Consider the following 17,344-nt stretch of genomic DNA (forward strand, 5'->3'; position numbering starts at 1 on the left):
ACTCTCAGCTTCCCCTCCTGCCCAGGGTCAGCTCATTGGGGAAACGTGTATGGAAGCTATTCTGCAATGGCAGACTGCATTCAGATCGCTAAGAAAACCCCACGAGGGCTGTCTCCTGGGTGGCATTACTCAGGACTTGCTGGTTACTGCGTTCAGATCAATCTGAGCAAACTGCTGGTTTGTCTGAAATGACTATCTTTGGTAGTGGTTTTGCGTAAATATTTCAAAGCCGGATTCCCAAGGCTTCCCAGATGACAGTCTGCAGAGCATTTGCACAGAGCTCCTTACGTATACAGTGCTGACTCCTCGCTTCTAGTTGCTCTCCTGAACTCCCAGCAATTCAGATAACACTGTTAATTCCTGATATTACCCAGAGGACACTCACAGGAATCAAATAAAACCACGTGTTTTTAGGCTCTCTCTTCTAACAGACTCTAGTTGATATTTTTCAAAGCAACAACATATTTTCCTTGGATTTTTTTTTCCACACAACTACTAAATTGCACTTTAAGTTAAACCACTGAGCTGCTCTAACACCCCCAGTTTTCTCAGAATCAGACATTTTGGATCTATCAAACCAGCACTGATCACCTACACTAGCTCTGTCAAGCTAACTACAATACTGGCAGCAGCACCGAGTGCAGTACACCACATTGGAGCTGTAAATTGAACGGTCCTGATGATACAAGGCACAGGAACAACATTGTACTGGTACCCATAAACTGTTTCAAAGTCCTATTCAGCATCTCTAGGTAGACAGAGCAACTTTTGAGGCTAGCTTGGGCACCTTTATTACGATCCTGGATTCAATAACAAAGACCAGCCTTTTTTTTAATCCTCTGCAGAGGCTGGTGCTTTCCATGTCATGAATGTTTTTGCTTGTATTACCCTGCAAAAATGCAACTGAACCAAGATTAGAAATATTATACGCGCTTATAAAGGCAAAAGCTAACTTACCTCAAGAATGCATGACAACTAATCCTTTTAGAGAAAATTCTCAGAATACACGTGCTTCAGTAAGAGTATGAAACCCCATTAAAAGTTTTCCTGAGAGTCTTCCGACTTACGGCGTTCCTGTTTTTTTTCATCAGCAAAGTACTTAAAGGCACTCAGAATGTGAATAGTATAAAAACTACCTGCTTTATACTTCTGTCAAAATTTCTTTTCTATGGTATGGCTATGTCAGCTTCTGTGTGAATTAAATATTTTAAACATTTAAATTAAGTTTTATTAATATTAGTTCAAGCTATCAATTTTAAATTCAACACTGATTTCAGCACTGAAATTTAGATTTGCAACAGCTGAAAATCTCCTATATTTTTGGTAGCAAAAGGCATAACTAAAAGCACAACCATAATTTCAAGTTTTTTAAAACAAACAAAACAACTCTTGCAATAGATTTCCAAAATAACCTTGGAAAATTAACTCCTCCCTTGATTTGATTAAAGCCTTTACAGCAACACTTTGCATCAGAAGATGCAGACAAATTGTATCTCCTCAAAAGTATGCAGGAAAAGTATATTCTTGCTGAGAAAAAAAAAGGAAGTATAATCCTAGTGACATAACACGCCAAGGTCACATCAGTACCTCCAAAAATAAAAAGACAATTTTCTGACAAGTTTTATTTCTGAAAAGAAAGGACATGCACTTTAATATAGCAAATGTAATTAGCTGAATTATAGTTCTCTACAAGGTAATGGTCACTGAAGTTCTGCTACAGCTCACATACTGTTCTAAATAATGTCATTGTTTTTCAAATGCAATTTATTCAAAAAAGCTAAATCCACTCATCTGTAACTAAAAAAATGCAAAATAAAGGTACACTTTAATGAAAATGCCTCTAATGAAGAGCCACATGATGGCAGACGTTCCCTATCTCCAAGCTCACGCGGCTTAATACCAAGATTATAAACTGTCTCCTGTGACTGGACTACACCAACTGACTTTATGGCATTTGACAGGATTCACCAACAAAATTCCCAATCAGTTTAGCTGAGACAATTAGGCTAGGTAAAGCCTTTTCACTTGTTCGGTTTCTGCGGTTGCTGTTGCCAAGCATTTCACCGTTAGCACTTTTTGCTTGTGCTCCTGAAGAGAGCTCTGGTGAACTGTCTCCCAGGACTAAGCAAGGTCTGAGGCAGTTTAGCCTTCCAGCTGAGCAAATTTAGCCCACCACAGCCTGTCATACTGCCACCTCTTCCATCATGTAGTAAAGTATTTGGAGCAGAAAAATCAGCAAGTGAGGTCAACCAAATTAATCTAACACTTCATTATCTACTCTGTCCATGTAATGTAAACCTATTCTCAGCATCCCTCCTTTTCTGAACTGTTGATCAGGTAAGTATCTCTTACCTTGTTCAACAGTCAAAGATGATCCCGGTCTCTGTGCTTCATCTTCGAACAGTGTTTCCAACTTCAATTTGGTTGGACAGAATTATTGTTGTTGGTCTTGGTTTTATTCGACCATTAATGGAAACATTTTTAATCCTGAGACCTTTCAAGTCTCATTCTACAATTCCTGCTTTTTCATCTAGAAACCGGAGTCTTTGGGGGGGGGGGGGGGGGGTGCCAGAAGCAATATTCTGCTTCCCGGTCATAATAAAGATAAAAATGTTACTACTGTGGCTTTTAAGTTTTTATAATTTTGTAAGGTGTAGTACTTACTGAGTACTGCAAGCTCATTTCAGGGTCAAATTCTAGGAGGCAAGTCCCACAAAAGGACAGATGGAATGCAGTGAATCTATGCCTGCAATTCTAGATGAAAAACACAGCAGTCCACAGACGCTTTAAAAAAAGCACACTTGCAGTTTCATGATTCCATTCTCCAGTTCTTGATGAAAACTAGGGAGTTTTGTATTTTTCCTGGAAGATTTACTTCCTACAGGTTATTTCTCTTCCACCGTGTTTCTTGTGTCATCCTTGCCAACAGTACCTTAAATGATCTCCATGACTCAGATTTCTTCAAGGAAGCCAGCTTCTGGTCCCACACAGTTAGAATGTAGCAGTTTCTTTTAAAGAAACCGATAGCTACAGTTAACACTTTGAGTACAGTTAATTGCCTTGAAACCAAAATTAGACAGTGTAGGGTAAAGAGCCTTACAAAGATTGGTTTGCTTTGAAGTATCATACCACTCCACCATTTCAGTTAAACAGGAATTAATACAGGAAGTGGAGATGCAGGAGATGTGCCAAAAGTTCCCTGAGTCAGTCTGGTGCCTTATGTATGCTAAAAGTTATCTTTCGGGAGTTCTAGCAACTAAAAAGGAAGCACAAAGGTACCTGGAGTGTAACTTTTTCCACAGACGCTTCCTAGCATTCACCACGTAATCGTTAAATGCAAATGGCTGGAATGGGGTGGGTTGCAGCTGGTGGTCCCAGGCGTTTCCCAGGCTAGTCATTCAGGCTGTCAAGACCGTTAGCCTAACTACAGAAAACAACTGTAAGGCTCTTGAGTCAAAAAGCAGCTTTGCTTGCCACAAGAAGCTGTGAACTAACTGCATGTCTTTATACGGACTAGAGAACAAATAATCACTTTGATACAAGTTTGGGTTAAGAGACACACACTGTGTATAGACCTTCAAAGCAGTAAGATGGCCTATCTTATGGTTAGCTCACTGGCTATTTGTGGCAGCTGGGAAAAGAATGGTAACAATCACATTCAGCAACTTCTGGAGATAATTTTAATATCAAATGTATTGGCATTCTCACAGCACATATCTAACAAATCTACAAAGGCAATCCTTTAACGTTATAAAACCAATTTAGAAAAGTTTATACATGACTTTTGCTTTTAAATATCTATAAACCAGTCAATCTAAAAAAGAACGAATTATTTTATGATAAAAACTAACTTTACTATAAGAAAAAGCCCAAACTATTTTTCGTAAGGGAACACTGAAAATATTCATAAATTTAAAAGGTGTAGAGAAAGGGCACACATTTCCACATTTTATCTATCTTACACAGATCATCCCTGTAAGTAATGCTGATGATGTGATTTGGGTGGTGAAAGCCACAAAAACTCTGGGATGAGGGAGACAGATGTTGGTTGGGGGGTAGTGACAACTACAGAATTAAAGTGGAAACAAAGACAAAAACCATACAGTAATTGCACTAGGCTGCTCACAGCTATACAGAAGGTAACTGTGCTCAGCAAATTATTTTGTTTTAAAATTGCCTCTCTTCTCCAGAAAGCATGCTTCCTGGTTTGAGAAACAATGCTGGGGTTTGGGGTTTTTTTTGATGACTGTACAGAACCTGAAGTAATAACTGGATTTTCCAAATGCTAGGTTTCAGAGTTGTCTTGTGGGAAGGGACCCTGAGAATTCTGCGATGCCATAAAAATGTCCACATCTTTGCGTTGCCCTCAATTTTTATTTTAACTCTTTAGCCTAATTCCAGCTTTAAGAGCTCTAGTTCTGTAGGTATGTTCATGACACAGGTGGTTTTGGTGGTTATCTGACACATGGTCCTTCTGAAGGGTGCAGTGACACTCAAGTTTACTTACAGTGGGCAACAGGAGAAAGCATCCTCTTAAAACAGTCATCTTCTATCATGCAGTAACTACAGAAAAAAGTGTGCACATGTCAAAATGTTATTAAAGTTTTATGTGACCACTGTTTGAGGAAAAACTATGTAAGCATGTATTCAGACAACAATAAACTTGTGCTAGTTTACCGAATCAAGTCCGCGTTCAAACACTCGAAATATTGAGGCATCTTCACCCAATTCTCCTGAGCAAGGTATAAATCCTGTTAGTCTTATATGTAAATTACATATCTTAAAGACATATTATATATAACATAATGACCTTTTTGAATGAAAATGGCCTTACTTTTTCAGTAAAACACCTCAGACTTTTGGGTTTATTACGATCCTGGATTCAACAACGAAGACCAGCTTTTTTTTTAATCCCTTGCAGAGACTGGTGCTTTCAATGTCACAAATGTTTTCAAGCACAACCTGCTTGCCTTTCTAATGCAAGAGATGCCATAAGATTCACAGGAATAACTCCCCAAAATAAGGCTAATAGAATTAAAAATACACTGCCTACATGTATTGTATTGGCATGTACTTTGAGAGCAAGATTTCTTCTAAAATCAGAAAAGAAAAAAATTCATAAAAAAATACTTGGAAAAAAATCCACTCTCAACTTTAAAAGATTTCAGAAGTCACTCTCAAGCAGATGTCTTCCACTCATGGAAGTATATTTTTATGATGAAAATGCTAGGGAGGGAAAAAAATAAAAATGAAAAAAAAACCCCAAAACCTCAAAACTCAGCAGCCTCAAATCTTGGCAGAATTTTTTGACACATGCAGACTACTTCTGTATATAATCAGAAACAAAACAAAAAATACATCTCTAAAGAGAATCAATATTAGATCCTTAAATTAAAACAATACATAGTATTCATTCTATCTGTATGAGCTGCAAAATTGAAGGGGACACAGTAGGGTCAAAATCCTGTCTTCAGGCCTGACTCCTACATCATCATCCATGTTTATATAGAATTGTAAAGAACAGGCTCCAAAAGATGCAAATATTTTTACATCCTTGTGGCACATACCTGTAACACAGCTTTCATATTCCAAGTAAAAATCAATTAGCAATCCATATGTATTAGCTTTAACTTACATATTTACACTTTTATCTACAACCTTCTCCTTTCCCCCCACAATTGCATTCTATGACCACACAACCCAAACGAAAAAATTCTTTAAATAAATACACTCTGAACAAACAAAATACTTCTTGTAGTTCTTTTTTTTTTTTTCTTCCTTGCAAGGCAGAAAGAGCCCAAACGCTGCTAAGCAGCGTTCCAGTTACTTTATACAGCAATGTTCTTTGCCAGGTCTGGCTTATTAGATTTATTAGCTGCTGCTGCCACTATGCTGTTGAAAGTGCAGTTGCAAGATCAGGTCTCGAATTTCTTCTCTTTTACTTCTGATCAGCTGACGAGGGAACCACTTCTCCAGATTCAGCGGCTGTTCAAAGTTAACTATGGGATTCTGGTAACAGAAAAAGGAGTATTTACAGCATTAATTTTCTAAAGCAACCTTCAAAAAGAATTTCAAACCCTTCCATTACTACTGAGACCAAGGAGGCACAAACAAGTTTTCATGAGACAGTGACAGGCTTCAAAGTCAAATTTCAGTTCCTCCATGATAATCACATACATACGTACCCTTACCACATGCTACTCATGGTAAACACCAAACAGGTTATCACCACTTCTCTAAGATATATCAGTATAAGAACATATTCAAGGCAGATTCCATGTATTCTGGTATGATCAGACAGACTCTTGATATCTAACAATGGACAGATGCACTTTGGTCACAAAACACACACTTACAATCATACTATAGGGAAAGATCAAGCATACAGCAGTTAAGCATGCTGAGGCTTTGTTGCCTCAGGCATGTGTTTTTTTGTCATGAGCTGGTCTGTCTGATAGAAGACAACAAAGCAGCAAGAACACTGCTAGCAGTTTTAGCAGGACATGAGAAGGGGAGAATTCAGAACAAAATAGGACAGCAAATTGAAATGGCTGAGAGGTGCTGGCAGCTTTGGCAGTAAGACCACGCCACCACATCTGATTTGCCAAAGTAAATTTTTTTTCTTCTTTCCCTCTTAATGTTTTTACCATGCTTATATTTCACCTTCTCCTTCCTTTGAATAAAGTAGTATATGATAAATTGAAAAAGCAAAGCGAAAAACACATCATTATTTGCGGTCTATGAGCCCTGGTTTGTTTAAGACAAATTACAACCATCTTGCTTCTGCAAGCAGAACATGACCCAACTGTTAGAAGATGGGCAGTTCAAAAGCACTGGTAAAGAATTTCATCTTTCACCTACACAAGAGCTCAACCCATCTATCATAGAATCACAGAATGGTTGAGGATTGAAGGAACTTCTGGAGTTCATCTGGTCCAACCCCCCGGCTCAAGCAGGGCCACCTAGAGCTGGTTGCCAGGACCATGTCCAGACAGCTTTTGAATATCTCCAAGGAGGGACACTCCACAACCTCTCTTGGCAAACTGTAGCAGCACTTGGTCACCCTCACAGTATAAAAAAAAAAAGCATTTCCTTATGTTCAGAGGGAACCTCCTGTGTTTCAGTTTGCATCCATTGCCTCTTGTCCTGTCACGGGGCACTACTGAAAAGAGACAGCTCTGTCCATTTTGCATCCTCTCTTCAGGTGTTTGTACACATTGATAGGATCCCCCCTGAGCCTTCTCTCAGAGACAGAGCTCTCTCAACTTTTTCTCATAGGAGAGATGCTCCAATACCTTAATCATCTTTGTGACCCTTTGCTGGACTTGCTCCAATAGTGCCATCTCTCTCTCTTTTACTGGGGAGACCAGAACTGGACACAGCACTGAGGAGAGGGGAAGGATCACCCCCCTCGAACTGCGGGCAACATCCCTCCTAACATAGACCAGGATACTACTAGCCGCCTTTGCCACAAGGACACACTGCTGGCTCATGTTCAACTTGGTGTCCACCAGGATCCTTAGGTCCTATTCAGCAAAGCTCCTTTTCAGCTGGGCGACCCCCAGCATATATTGGTGCCTGAGGTTGTTACTCCCTGGGCACAGGAGTCTACACTTCTTGTTGAACTTCATGAGGTTCCCATCAGCCCATTTTCCAGTGTCTCAAGGTCCCTCTGGATACCAGCATGACCATCTGGCGTATCAGCCACTCCTCCCAGTTTTGTGTCATCTGTGAACTTGCTGAGGGTGCACTCTGCCCCGACACCCAGATCATTAATGAAGATGTTAAACAGGACCAGACCCAGTGTTGACTCCTGGGGTACACTGCTAATTACTGGCCTCCAACTAGACTGCCTGCCACTGATCACCAGCCTCAGGACCCATCCAGTCAGCCAGTTTTCAATCCAGCTCACTGGCTGCTCATCCAGCCCGTACTTCATGAGCTTCTCTATGAGGATCTTACAGTGGACAGTGTCAAAGGCCTTGCTGAAGTCCAGGTAGACAATATCCACTTCTCTGCCCTCATCTACCAAGCCAGTCATTTCATCATAGAAGCTTATCAGGTTGGTCAAGCATGACTCCCTGCCCTTGTGAATCCATGATGACTACTCTCAATCCCCTTCTTGTCCTTCACATGCCTGGAAATGTTTTTCAGGATTAGTTGCTCCATCACGTTCCCAGTGATCGAGGTGAGGCTGATCAGCCTGTTGCTCCTCAGGTCCTCCTATCTGCCTTTTTTGAAGATGAGTGACACCTGCTTTCCTCCAGTTCTCTCCCAATTGCCATGATCGTTCAAAGATTAAGAGTGGTCTCACAATTATATCAGCCAGCTAGCTCCCTCAGCACTCATGGGAGCATCCCACTAGCGCCCACAGACTTATGAATCTCTAGTTTGAGTATTCCCTAGCCTGATCCTCTTCCAGCAGGGGTATGTCTTCCTTGCTCCGGTCTTTTCCCCAGTCTCTAGGGCCTGGGACTCCCGAAAGCCAGTCTCATTAGTAAAGAGTGAGATGAAGAAGGCATTCAGAAGCTCAGCCTTTTCCATGTGCTGTGTCACCAGGGCCACTGCCCCATTCAGTGGTCAGTCCACATCTTCCCTAGTCTTCCTTTTGCTGTTTACATAATTATAGAAGACCTTCTCATTGCCTTTGACGTCCCTTACCAGACTGAACTCCAATTGGGTTTGGCTTTCTGAATTACATCTCTGCGTGCTTGCGCAGCGTCTCTATATTCCTCCCAGGTTACTTGTCCCTGCTTCTGTCTTCTGTATACTTCCTTTTTATGTTTGAGTTTCGCCAGGAGCTGCTCCTCTATCCATGCAGGCCTCCTGGCACCTTTGCTCGACTTCCTGCTTGTTTGGATGAACTGTTCTTTAGCTTGGAGGTGGTGTTGCTTGAACATCAACCAGTCTTCTTGGACCCCTCTTCCCTCCACAGCCTTATCGGATGGAAGTCTTCCAAGCAGATCCCTGAAGAGGCCAAAGTCCAGGCTTATGATCTTGCTTTTTGCCCTGCTCCTTCCTCTCATGATCCTGAACTCCACCATCTTATGGTCACTGCAGCCAAGGCTGCCTTTGACCTTTACATCCCCAACCAGACCTACCTTGCTTGTGAGTATGTGGTCCAGCAGAGCACCTCTCCTCATTGGCTCCTCTATCACTTAGGTCAGGAAGCTGTCATTGATGCTCTCCCGGAACCTCCTGGATTGCTTATGTCCTTCTGTATTGTCCCTCCAGCAGACGTCAAGGCGGTTGAAGTCCCCCACAGGGACCAGGGTCTGTGAAGATGAGGCTGCTTCTAGCTGTCTGCAGAAGGCCTCATCCACTTGTTCTTCCTGATCAGGTGGCCTACAGCAGATGCCCACTACTACGTCGCCCATACTAGTCTGCTCTTTAGTCACTACCCATAAGCTCTCATTTGGCTCTTCATCCAACCCTAGGCAGAGCTCCATGCATTCCAGGTGCTCTCTCACATTAAGGGCAACTACCTCCCCATCTTCTCAGCCTGTCCTTACTAAAGAGCCTGTATCCATCCATCACAGCACTCCAGTCACCTGAGCTATCCCACCACGTCCCCGTGATCTCAACAAGATCATAGCCCTGCAACTGCACACAGATCTCCAATTCCTCATATTTATTCCCCACGCTGTGTGCATTAGCGTACAGGCACTTTGGAATGGCAGTCTGTTCTACTGCAGAAGAAAAACCTGTCCACTGCCCAAGGCCTCTGTTCTGGGTTTGTGTGGCACGGGTTTTTTTGGTAGCGAGGGAGGGGCCGCAGGGCCGGCTCCTGAGAGAAGCTGCTAGAAGCTGCCCCGGCTCCAAGTCGGACCTGCCTCTGGCCCAGGCCGACCCAAGCAGTGACAGTGGTAGCGCCTCTGGGAGAACATTCATGAAGGGGAACCGGTAGTGAGTAGGGGGATTGTAATGTGAGAGGAACCCCTCTGCAGATACTGAGGTCAGTGAGGGAGGAGGGTGAGGAGGGGCACCGGAGGAGGGGATGCCCCTGCAGCCCGTGGGGAGACTGCAGGCTGTCCCCCCGCCAGCCCATGGAGGTGAACGGTGGAGCGGAGGCTCCCGAAGATGGCCGTGACTCCATGGGAAAGCCCGCGCTGGAGCGGTTTGTGACTGAAGATCAGCCCGTGGAAAGGACCAATGCCAGGGCAGTTTGTGAGGAACTGCAGCCCACGGAAAGGACTCACGCTGGAGAAGTTCATGGAGGACTGTCTCCCGTGGGAGGGACCCCACGGTGGAGCAGGGGTCAGGTGAGGAGTCCTGTCCCTGAGGAGGAAGGAGCGGCAGAGACAACGTGTGGCGAGCTGACCCCAACCCCCAACCCCTGGAGAACCGGGAGCAGAGGTGGGCCGGGAAGGAGGGAGGGGTTGGGGGAAGGTGTTCTAAGGTTTGGGTTTACTTCCTAATATCCTTGTTTTGATTTGATTGGTAACAAATGAAATTGATTTTGTTTATTCCCCAAGTTGAGCTTGTCTTTTGCCCATGACCATAAGTGGTGAGTGATCCCTCCCTGTCCTTATCTCGACCCACGAGCCTGCCTTTATATTTTCTCCTCATCACACCGTGGCCAGGGGGTGGCAGCGAGCAAGTGGCTGCGTGGTGCTTTGTTACCAGCTGGGCTTAAACCACGACAGCCCCACACAAGGCTTTCCATGCACAGGACTCTCATCAAGAGAACACGGACCACATGCATAAACATCAAACAAGTACAGCCATTCAAAGGACAGAGCAATAGGGCACTGCACTGATCAGGGGGAAAAAGAGTTGGGAACACCCTAAAAGACAGCGCCCGAAGCCCAGCATCTGCAGATATTTAAAGGCATGTGCTGAACAGGAAAGAGAGGCTCCCTTAGCTCTGTGCATACACTTTCAAGGATTGCCCCCTCCCTCTTTCTGCAGAAGCTGCTGCTTGCAGAGCCAGTCAAATGCCAATGCACAAGCTGACCAAAGTTTTAAAGGCTACAAGAAGAGATGCATAGAAAAGATGCCTTTGTAACATCTGTAGGCCAGAAATGTGTAAACTAAATAGACTCCAAATACATCCAAATAATTAGGGATATTGAATGTGTCAATGTAAAAGCAACATTAAACTACAAGGTCAGAAATATTTGCCAACAAACACGGATGAGAAACTGTCTGTGCTCCAGATACAGAGACCCCTGCCACTACTTCAAGAATGGGTTTTATCTCTTCTTCCTCAAATGGCTTTGACACTTTTGACGCTGAGCATCACAGATTTTTGTGTCTGGCTATTTCCCTCAGAAATAGTTTTTTTGGGTTTAAGGTAATTTTGGGGAAAGGGGAAGGTAGTTTCTATTTGTACCTGGAAGAAGCTTTCCACATATTGCAGCAAATAGACTCCACAATCACTGCTGTTATCTTGTTTAGGCACTCTGGGACACAGGTCAATCATTGTTGATTTATTGAATTCTCGATGCGTTTTTCGTTTAGCTTCCCATTCCACTTCAAGGTACCTACAAAAGAAGGCAAACAGATTAAATACTTGAGAAATAACTCTCAAGCTCAATGCATTTTGGTATACTATTCAATATTGTTCTGGAGCCGACCAAAAAGTTAAAATAGCTTTAACCAATTTCTTTCACAGAATCTGTCGAAGAAATTCATATGAGGAAGAACACAGTTTTCACTATCCAATATTCTCTCACACTCAGAGGCATCTCTCCCACATAACATGCAATATACAAAACAGGAAGATGCATGACATTATTTAAAAACGGTTTTTTGTGCTGAGTTTCTTCAAGCTATTATGATACCAGGACATTTTTAAACCTTATCTAAAGGAAGAACTCAAGTAATCTTTCTTGGCTATCACACAGATTTCTCCCAGGTTCATCCTCAGAGGCCAGTAGTGGTTTTTTAACCTAAGCAAACCATTAAAAAAACCTTAGAATTCACCTTACAAACAACTTCAGTTACAATTGCACCAACATAACCCTTGCAACCTACTAGAGTACAAGGTATATAAAGACTTGTTAAAAACATTAAGGGATCACTTCTTTAATGATTACAACTTATTTATTATCAGGCTTTTCTATTGCTCTTGTGTTTCAGTAGCAACACATTGACGCTACATTCTGTGCTGGGCACTAATTTTTAAGATGAGAATGAAAGCCTAACAGTCTGATTTTCAAAGGCAACAGCTCCCTATACTTTTCTGCTGACTTTCATCAGAGTTGCAAAGGCTTAGGGCTACATAAGGTCTGACTTTATGGAATAAAAAAAATATATACATTAAGTCAGACCTTGTGTTTGATTTCTAAAAGCCCCAAGTTCTTGCATTTCTGAGAATAAAAATACATATAAAACACCCAAAACAGCTTTTGGGGAAAATGGTAACTGTGAAAAGAAGGCAAACATGAAACAATTCAAAGATGAAGACAGTTCAGTGAAGCACATTCCCTAGAAACTGCAAGAACCTATGACTGTAGACTTTATAATTAATTTGTTCAAACCTGACCACTGCCCAAAACACAACAAAAATCAACTCAAGGAAAGAAGAGGTCACGGAACCCCTGCATCAGTCTCCTTAAACTTCCACTTTCAGGGTGTAACTGCAAATTGAAGGAATAAGATGTCTGCTTCCCAGACTTCCCTGGTCTCACAACTCCATAAATCGCCCCTTTGTTTTTTGACTTTTTATCGTGGTTTAACCTCAGCCAGCAACTAAGCACCACGCAGCCGCTCACTCACTCCCCCTGCCCCGCAGTGGGATGGGGGAGAAAATCAGGAAAAGAAGTAAAACTCGTGGGTTGAGTTAAGAATGGTTTAATAGAACAGAAAAGAAGAAACTAATAACAATAACACTAATAAAATGACAACAGTAATAATAAAATGATTGGAATGTACAAATGATGCACAGTGCAATTGCTCGCTACTCGCCAATTGACACCCAGTTAGTCCCCGAGCGGCGATCCCCGGCCCCCACTCCCCCCAGTTCTTATACTGGATGTGACGTCACATGGTATGGAATACCCCATTGGCCAGTTTGGATCAGCTGCCCTGGCTGTGTCCTGTGCCAACTTCTTGTGCCCCTCCAGCTTTCTCGCTGGCTGGGCATGAGAAGCCTAAAAATCCTTGACTTTAGACTAAACGCTACTGAGCAACAACTGAAAACATCAGTGTTATCAACATTCTTCTCATACTGAACTCAAAACATAGCACTGTACCAGCTACTAGGAAGACAATTAACTCTATCCCAACTGAAACCAGGACACTTTTCATGACATCTCTCTGAACTCCAGGAAACCTCCCTCTCTGGAATTTCAACCCCAGGAGTAGCTCAAAGCATAGAGCACTAAGTTAATACATCCCACAAAGATTTAAAAATAAAAAATAAAAAAAAATTGCTATTTCATTCTTTCTCCCAAGACACACATGGTGGGGAGGCCTCTCTATTTAGGGGAAAGGTGGTTTCACAAAAATTTTTGATTCTCATCTAATTCTCACATAGTATTTTGAAGAATTTACTTTTACAAGAAAGAGGCACTATTTGGTTTACAGATTTTTGTTCCTTTCAGTGAAGTGAATACAACAGAGAACAAAAAGAACAATTCTGTTTAGCCTCAAATATTTAATGTTAGCAACTTTTTAAAAAGTTGTTGATAGATGTTAAAGTCATTAGGAGCATGTAAAAGTACTGAAAAGTTTGAAGACATTCTTCTAATACTTACATACTTATCACGTAAAAGACTGAATATATTTTTACTCTCACTTTTCAAAACAAATAATACCATTCCAATATAACTACAGTGACACATCAAGCTTTTAGACAGCTTCAGTCTAGCTTCTACTTCTTTGCACATAGGTAGGAGTGGATTTAACACCATAATTCTGTAAGCTCCATCAAAAAAATGAAGATCAGCCCTTTGGAAAATTAATCATTCACATTTTGAAGTATTAATTTTAAAGAATCTCTTTTTCTACCCTTAAAAACACCCTCCATTGCTGAACTGGAGGGGATACCCCCCCGCCCTGTTTGTTTTTTGGTTTTTTTTTTCCAACTTCAAAAAGACTGTCCACTTTACAATTTTTGCATTATATCTGGGCTGTAGAACAAAGACAGGCTTTTCACACAAGCCTCTGTATTGCAATTACAATTTTCTTTGTTGTGACTCTTTATGGATTTTTCTTCAGTGTTAGAAATGTATACCTTTACAGAGAAAAGATTTTGAACATAGAAATATGACCAGCATCTCTTGCTAATAAATAGAAACTGTAGTTACTTACTCTCTCAAAACCTGAACTGTTTTTTGCACAGAACCAGCTTTCAAAGAATCTAAGATGAGTATACAAGGCCTGTACACAAGAAAAACAAACAAAAAAATCATTGTAGTCTTTCATTACCAACACTACTGAAGCAAACATTTTGTTTGAATACAGCTTAACAACAGCACCGATATCTGAACAAACGTGGGGGAAAAAAAATGGACAAGTCCCTACAGCTGTGGCTTTATGACAAATAACTGAATTACTGCAGAATTTCTTAATATAATTTAATGATACAATATTAGTATGAAAACAGAAACATACCTTTTACAAATCTGCCTTTTGGAATTACTTAGGGAGATCTGGGAGAAGAGAAAATAAAAATAACCTTAAAAGAAACTACAACAATTATAAACTCAAATGTCTTCACAGATTTAAAGGTAAAGCCAGAGAGGCTCCCACTTGAGAAAGGGAGAGACTGATAAATAATTTTTAAAAACACATGAAAGCATAGCATAGGCAACATAGGTAGGCAAAGGAGGACTTCAGGCTAATTCAAAATGCCTTGCACATGCTCCAGGCCACAAAACATCGACAACTACTGCAAAAAAGATGATGCAAAATCCCTTGGTCAAGTCTCAGAGCCTTCAGAAATAGAGTAATACGTTTCCTCTGTCAGTACAAAAAGGCACTTACTTTAGAAATACCTGAATCCAGAACTGAAGCAGAAGCAGCAATTTCATTGCCACCTAGTACAGAAGAACAAACTTTTAAAAGTCTTAAGAAAGTATTTCCTAACTGAAATATTTTCAAATTCACTATTATTAGTATTCAAAATACGATAGTGAAGTATAAACTAATTTTGATTCCCTTCTGAATGTGCAAATAGCAGTTACTGAGGGCCTTCCTTCCTGATAAAATTCTTACTGAAATCCAAGAACTTTCCACTCATGATGGGGTCTGAGCCACTGATTTTACATGTCCCTTACAGTATTTTCCAGAGTTGCAGACAAGAATGCAGTGCAGTCCTTGCTATGCATGGTAATACAAAAACGTACTACATCAATCTTGATGTGAAAGATACTTTTTAAGACATCATACCCCTCATTCAAGAATTAAGACACTATTAGAACTGTATATGGCTTGACATAGTTTTCTTCTACATTACCTACCTTTTGAGAATAAACTTCTGTTAGCATCCATTTCTTCTTCATCCTTGCAGTTACCAGGAAAGGCCAACACTGAATCAGTTCTACTGTTCTCACTCTCTGACTGAAGTGGAGACTGTTGAGGCTGGTGATGCAATGAATTCTGATGGGGACACTCCTCATACACAGCTTCTTCTAACCAAGGAAAACAGATAACTGCAATGTACCAATGAGACCTGCCCAGCAGTGGGGAGAGGGGGGAAAAAACGTCAAAACTGTATAACATTTGGTTCTGAAAAGGATATGACAAGTTTTTATAACATCGAGAGCTCATGGACAACTGTTCCATGACACATAACCATCGTTGCCATGTTCCTTCATGGCATCTCATACTAATCTTCTCATTTGTTTTTTACTTTGCCTTGTGGCATAACAGCAAAAATAAGTATCAATTCCTTTAAAAAAACCCAACAAACCCACCACAGCAATTTATCAGTGTCTCATCACCCATCCCACACTGTAAAAAAAAAAAAAAAAGAAGAAAACAAAAGTAATAAAATAATCTGTGATGGTGATCCCAGTTTGGAATATAGCTGAAGGTATGGCATGCCTCCAGCCTCATCTCTTTCAGCAGTTGTTTTGCATACGTAACTCTCAATGACTATTCAGTTTTACTGGAGTTTCCATGTGCAGGTCAGTTATTCAACCAGGCCAAAGGCACAGACCACGAAGTACTACTCCTGATCCATCAACACAATGTGTACTTAAGTGCACAGGAATCATCACAATGACACACAAATTACTTTGAAAAATACATAAAAGCAATTTTCAGTAAAACAAAAAACAAAGATGAAAAGTTTACAGAAGACAACTAAATAAGAAGTTTAACTTTTGAAGAGACTTCAAAATAATTCATTCCACACCTGTTACTTCTTCAAAATCTAACGTGTTCATTTCCAATGATCCCAGGTTACAGCCATAAATCTTTTTATCACCACAACATTCAAACATTTACATTTTAAATATCAGAAAGGGTGTCTAAAACACATGGACTTACTCCTCATTCACAGGCACAAAGATGTAATCTTTACTGAAGATGTTTATATGACGAGTCCATGTTCTTACTCTTCTGTGTCTTCTCTGTGCCGCTCTGCAGAAACCAAATGACAAATGCTGTTCAGATTTTTTCTTTTTAGTTAAAGCAAGGTATAGGGATTAGTACTCCTACATCTTCCCAATCCCTCAATGGGTTTTTCATTTACTCTTGAAACTTCCCCAACAGAGAAAAAAATAAATAAGCACACCATTAAGCCCAAGTGACTAACGAGCCATTTCCGAACCATCTTAAACTCTTATGGCAAAAATCATCCACAGATTTGAAAGGATTTCTTGCAGTTATTTATCCAGTAATTATTATTTACTACACTAAATGCAAAAATCTCATCTAAACACCAGTGTAAAAACAGATCTATAGCAATTTACAAACATCCATGAAATTAAACTTCACAGTACCACTTTTGAAGGTCTGTCTAAACAACCTTATCTTTTGAAGGAAAAAGCAAAATGCCTTGCACAGATAGGGTCATGCAACACACCTCTAGCAAAGCCAGAACTGAAACAGATTCCCTCCACTCCTGAGCTTTAAATGCTGGAGCACATTTTGTTTCCGGTCCTACAGACATAAAGCATGAGGACAGGATACTAGGAGAACAAGAAAAATTTGGAAAGAAACCTAAATTTAGATTTTCAACTTTCTTAGTTTGCACAAGCTGAAGTAGAAACCAACGGTTCATAGAAATTTGCTCCAATATGATCTGAAAGCAAAATTCACTCTACTAGGAGACATCCCTATTACCATTCTGATTCCATCCTGATCTGTGATGAAGAAACAAACTTCAGCGTAGGAGGAACAGGAGAAAGAGTGAGGAATGAAAAGCAGGCTGCTGTGGGACTCTGCA

The 17,344-nt window shown here is 40.9% G+C and overlaps 2 protein-coding genes across 21 annotated transcripts in view; both read right to left on the reverse strand.

The window, feature by feature from the left end:
• Positions 1 to 4,557, reverse strand: part of IMPG2 (interphotoreceptor matrix proteoglycan 2) — a 63,373-nt gene extending 58,816 nt beyond the window's left edge. Inside the window, exon 1 of the mRNA XM_041124663.1 lies at positions 4,508 to 4,557. Within this exon, the coding sequence (XP_040980597.1) occupies positions 4,508 to 4,556 (49 nt within the window). The 5' untranslated portion in view covers position 4,557. The remainder of the gene's footprint in view (positions 1 to 4,507) is intronic.
• SENP7 (SUMO specific peptidase 7) overlaps positions 3,658 to 17,344 on the reverse strand; it is a 49,080-nt gene continuing 35,393 nt past the window's right edge. For all 20 annotated transcript variants that reach the window (XM_030021085.2, XM_041124671.1, XM_030021090.2 and 17 more), the window contains 7 exons: positions 16,444 to 16,536; positions 15,411 to 15,622; positions 14,935 to 14,987; positions 14,563 to 14,600; positions 14,260 to 14,328; positions 11,336 to 11,486; positions 3,658 to 6,009 (listed from right to left, as the gene is read on the reverse strand). In XM_030021085.2, the coding sequence (XP_029876945.1) occupies positions 5,872 to 6,009; positions 11,336 to 11,486; positions 14,260 to 14,328; positions 14,563 to 14,600; positions 14,935 to 14,987; positions 15,411 to 15,622; positions 16,444 to 16,536 (754 nt within the window). In that variant the 3' untranslated portion in view covers positions 3,658 to 5,871. The remainder of the gene's footprint in view (positions 6,010 to 11,335; positions 11,487 to 14,259; positions 14,329 to 14,562; positions 14,601 to 14,934; positions 14,988 to 15,410; positions 15,623 to 16,443; positions 16,537 to 17,344) is intronic.

This window comes from Aquila chrysaetos, chromosome 7 (assembly GCF_900496995.4).
Source record: "Aquila chrysaetos chrysaetos chromosome 7, bAquChr1.4, whole genome shotgun sequence".
Lineage (NCBI taxonomy): Eukaryota > Metazoa > Chordata > Aves > Accipitriformes > Accipitridae > Aquila > Aquila chrysaetos.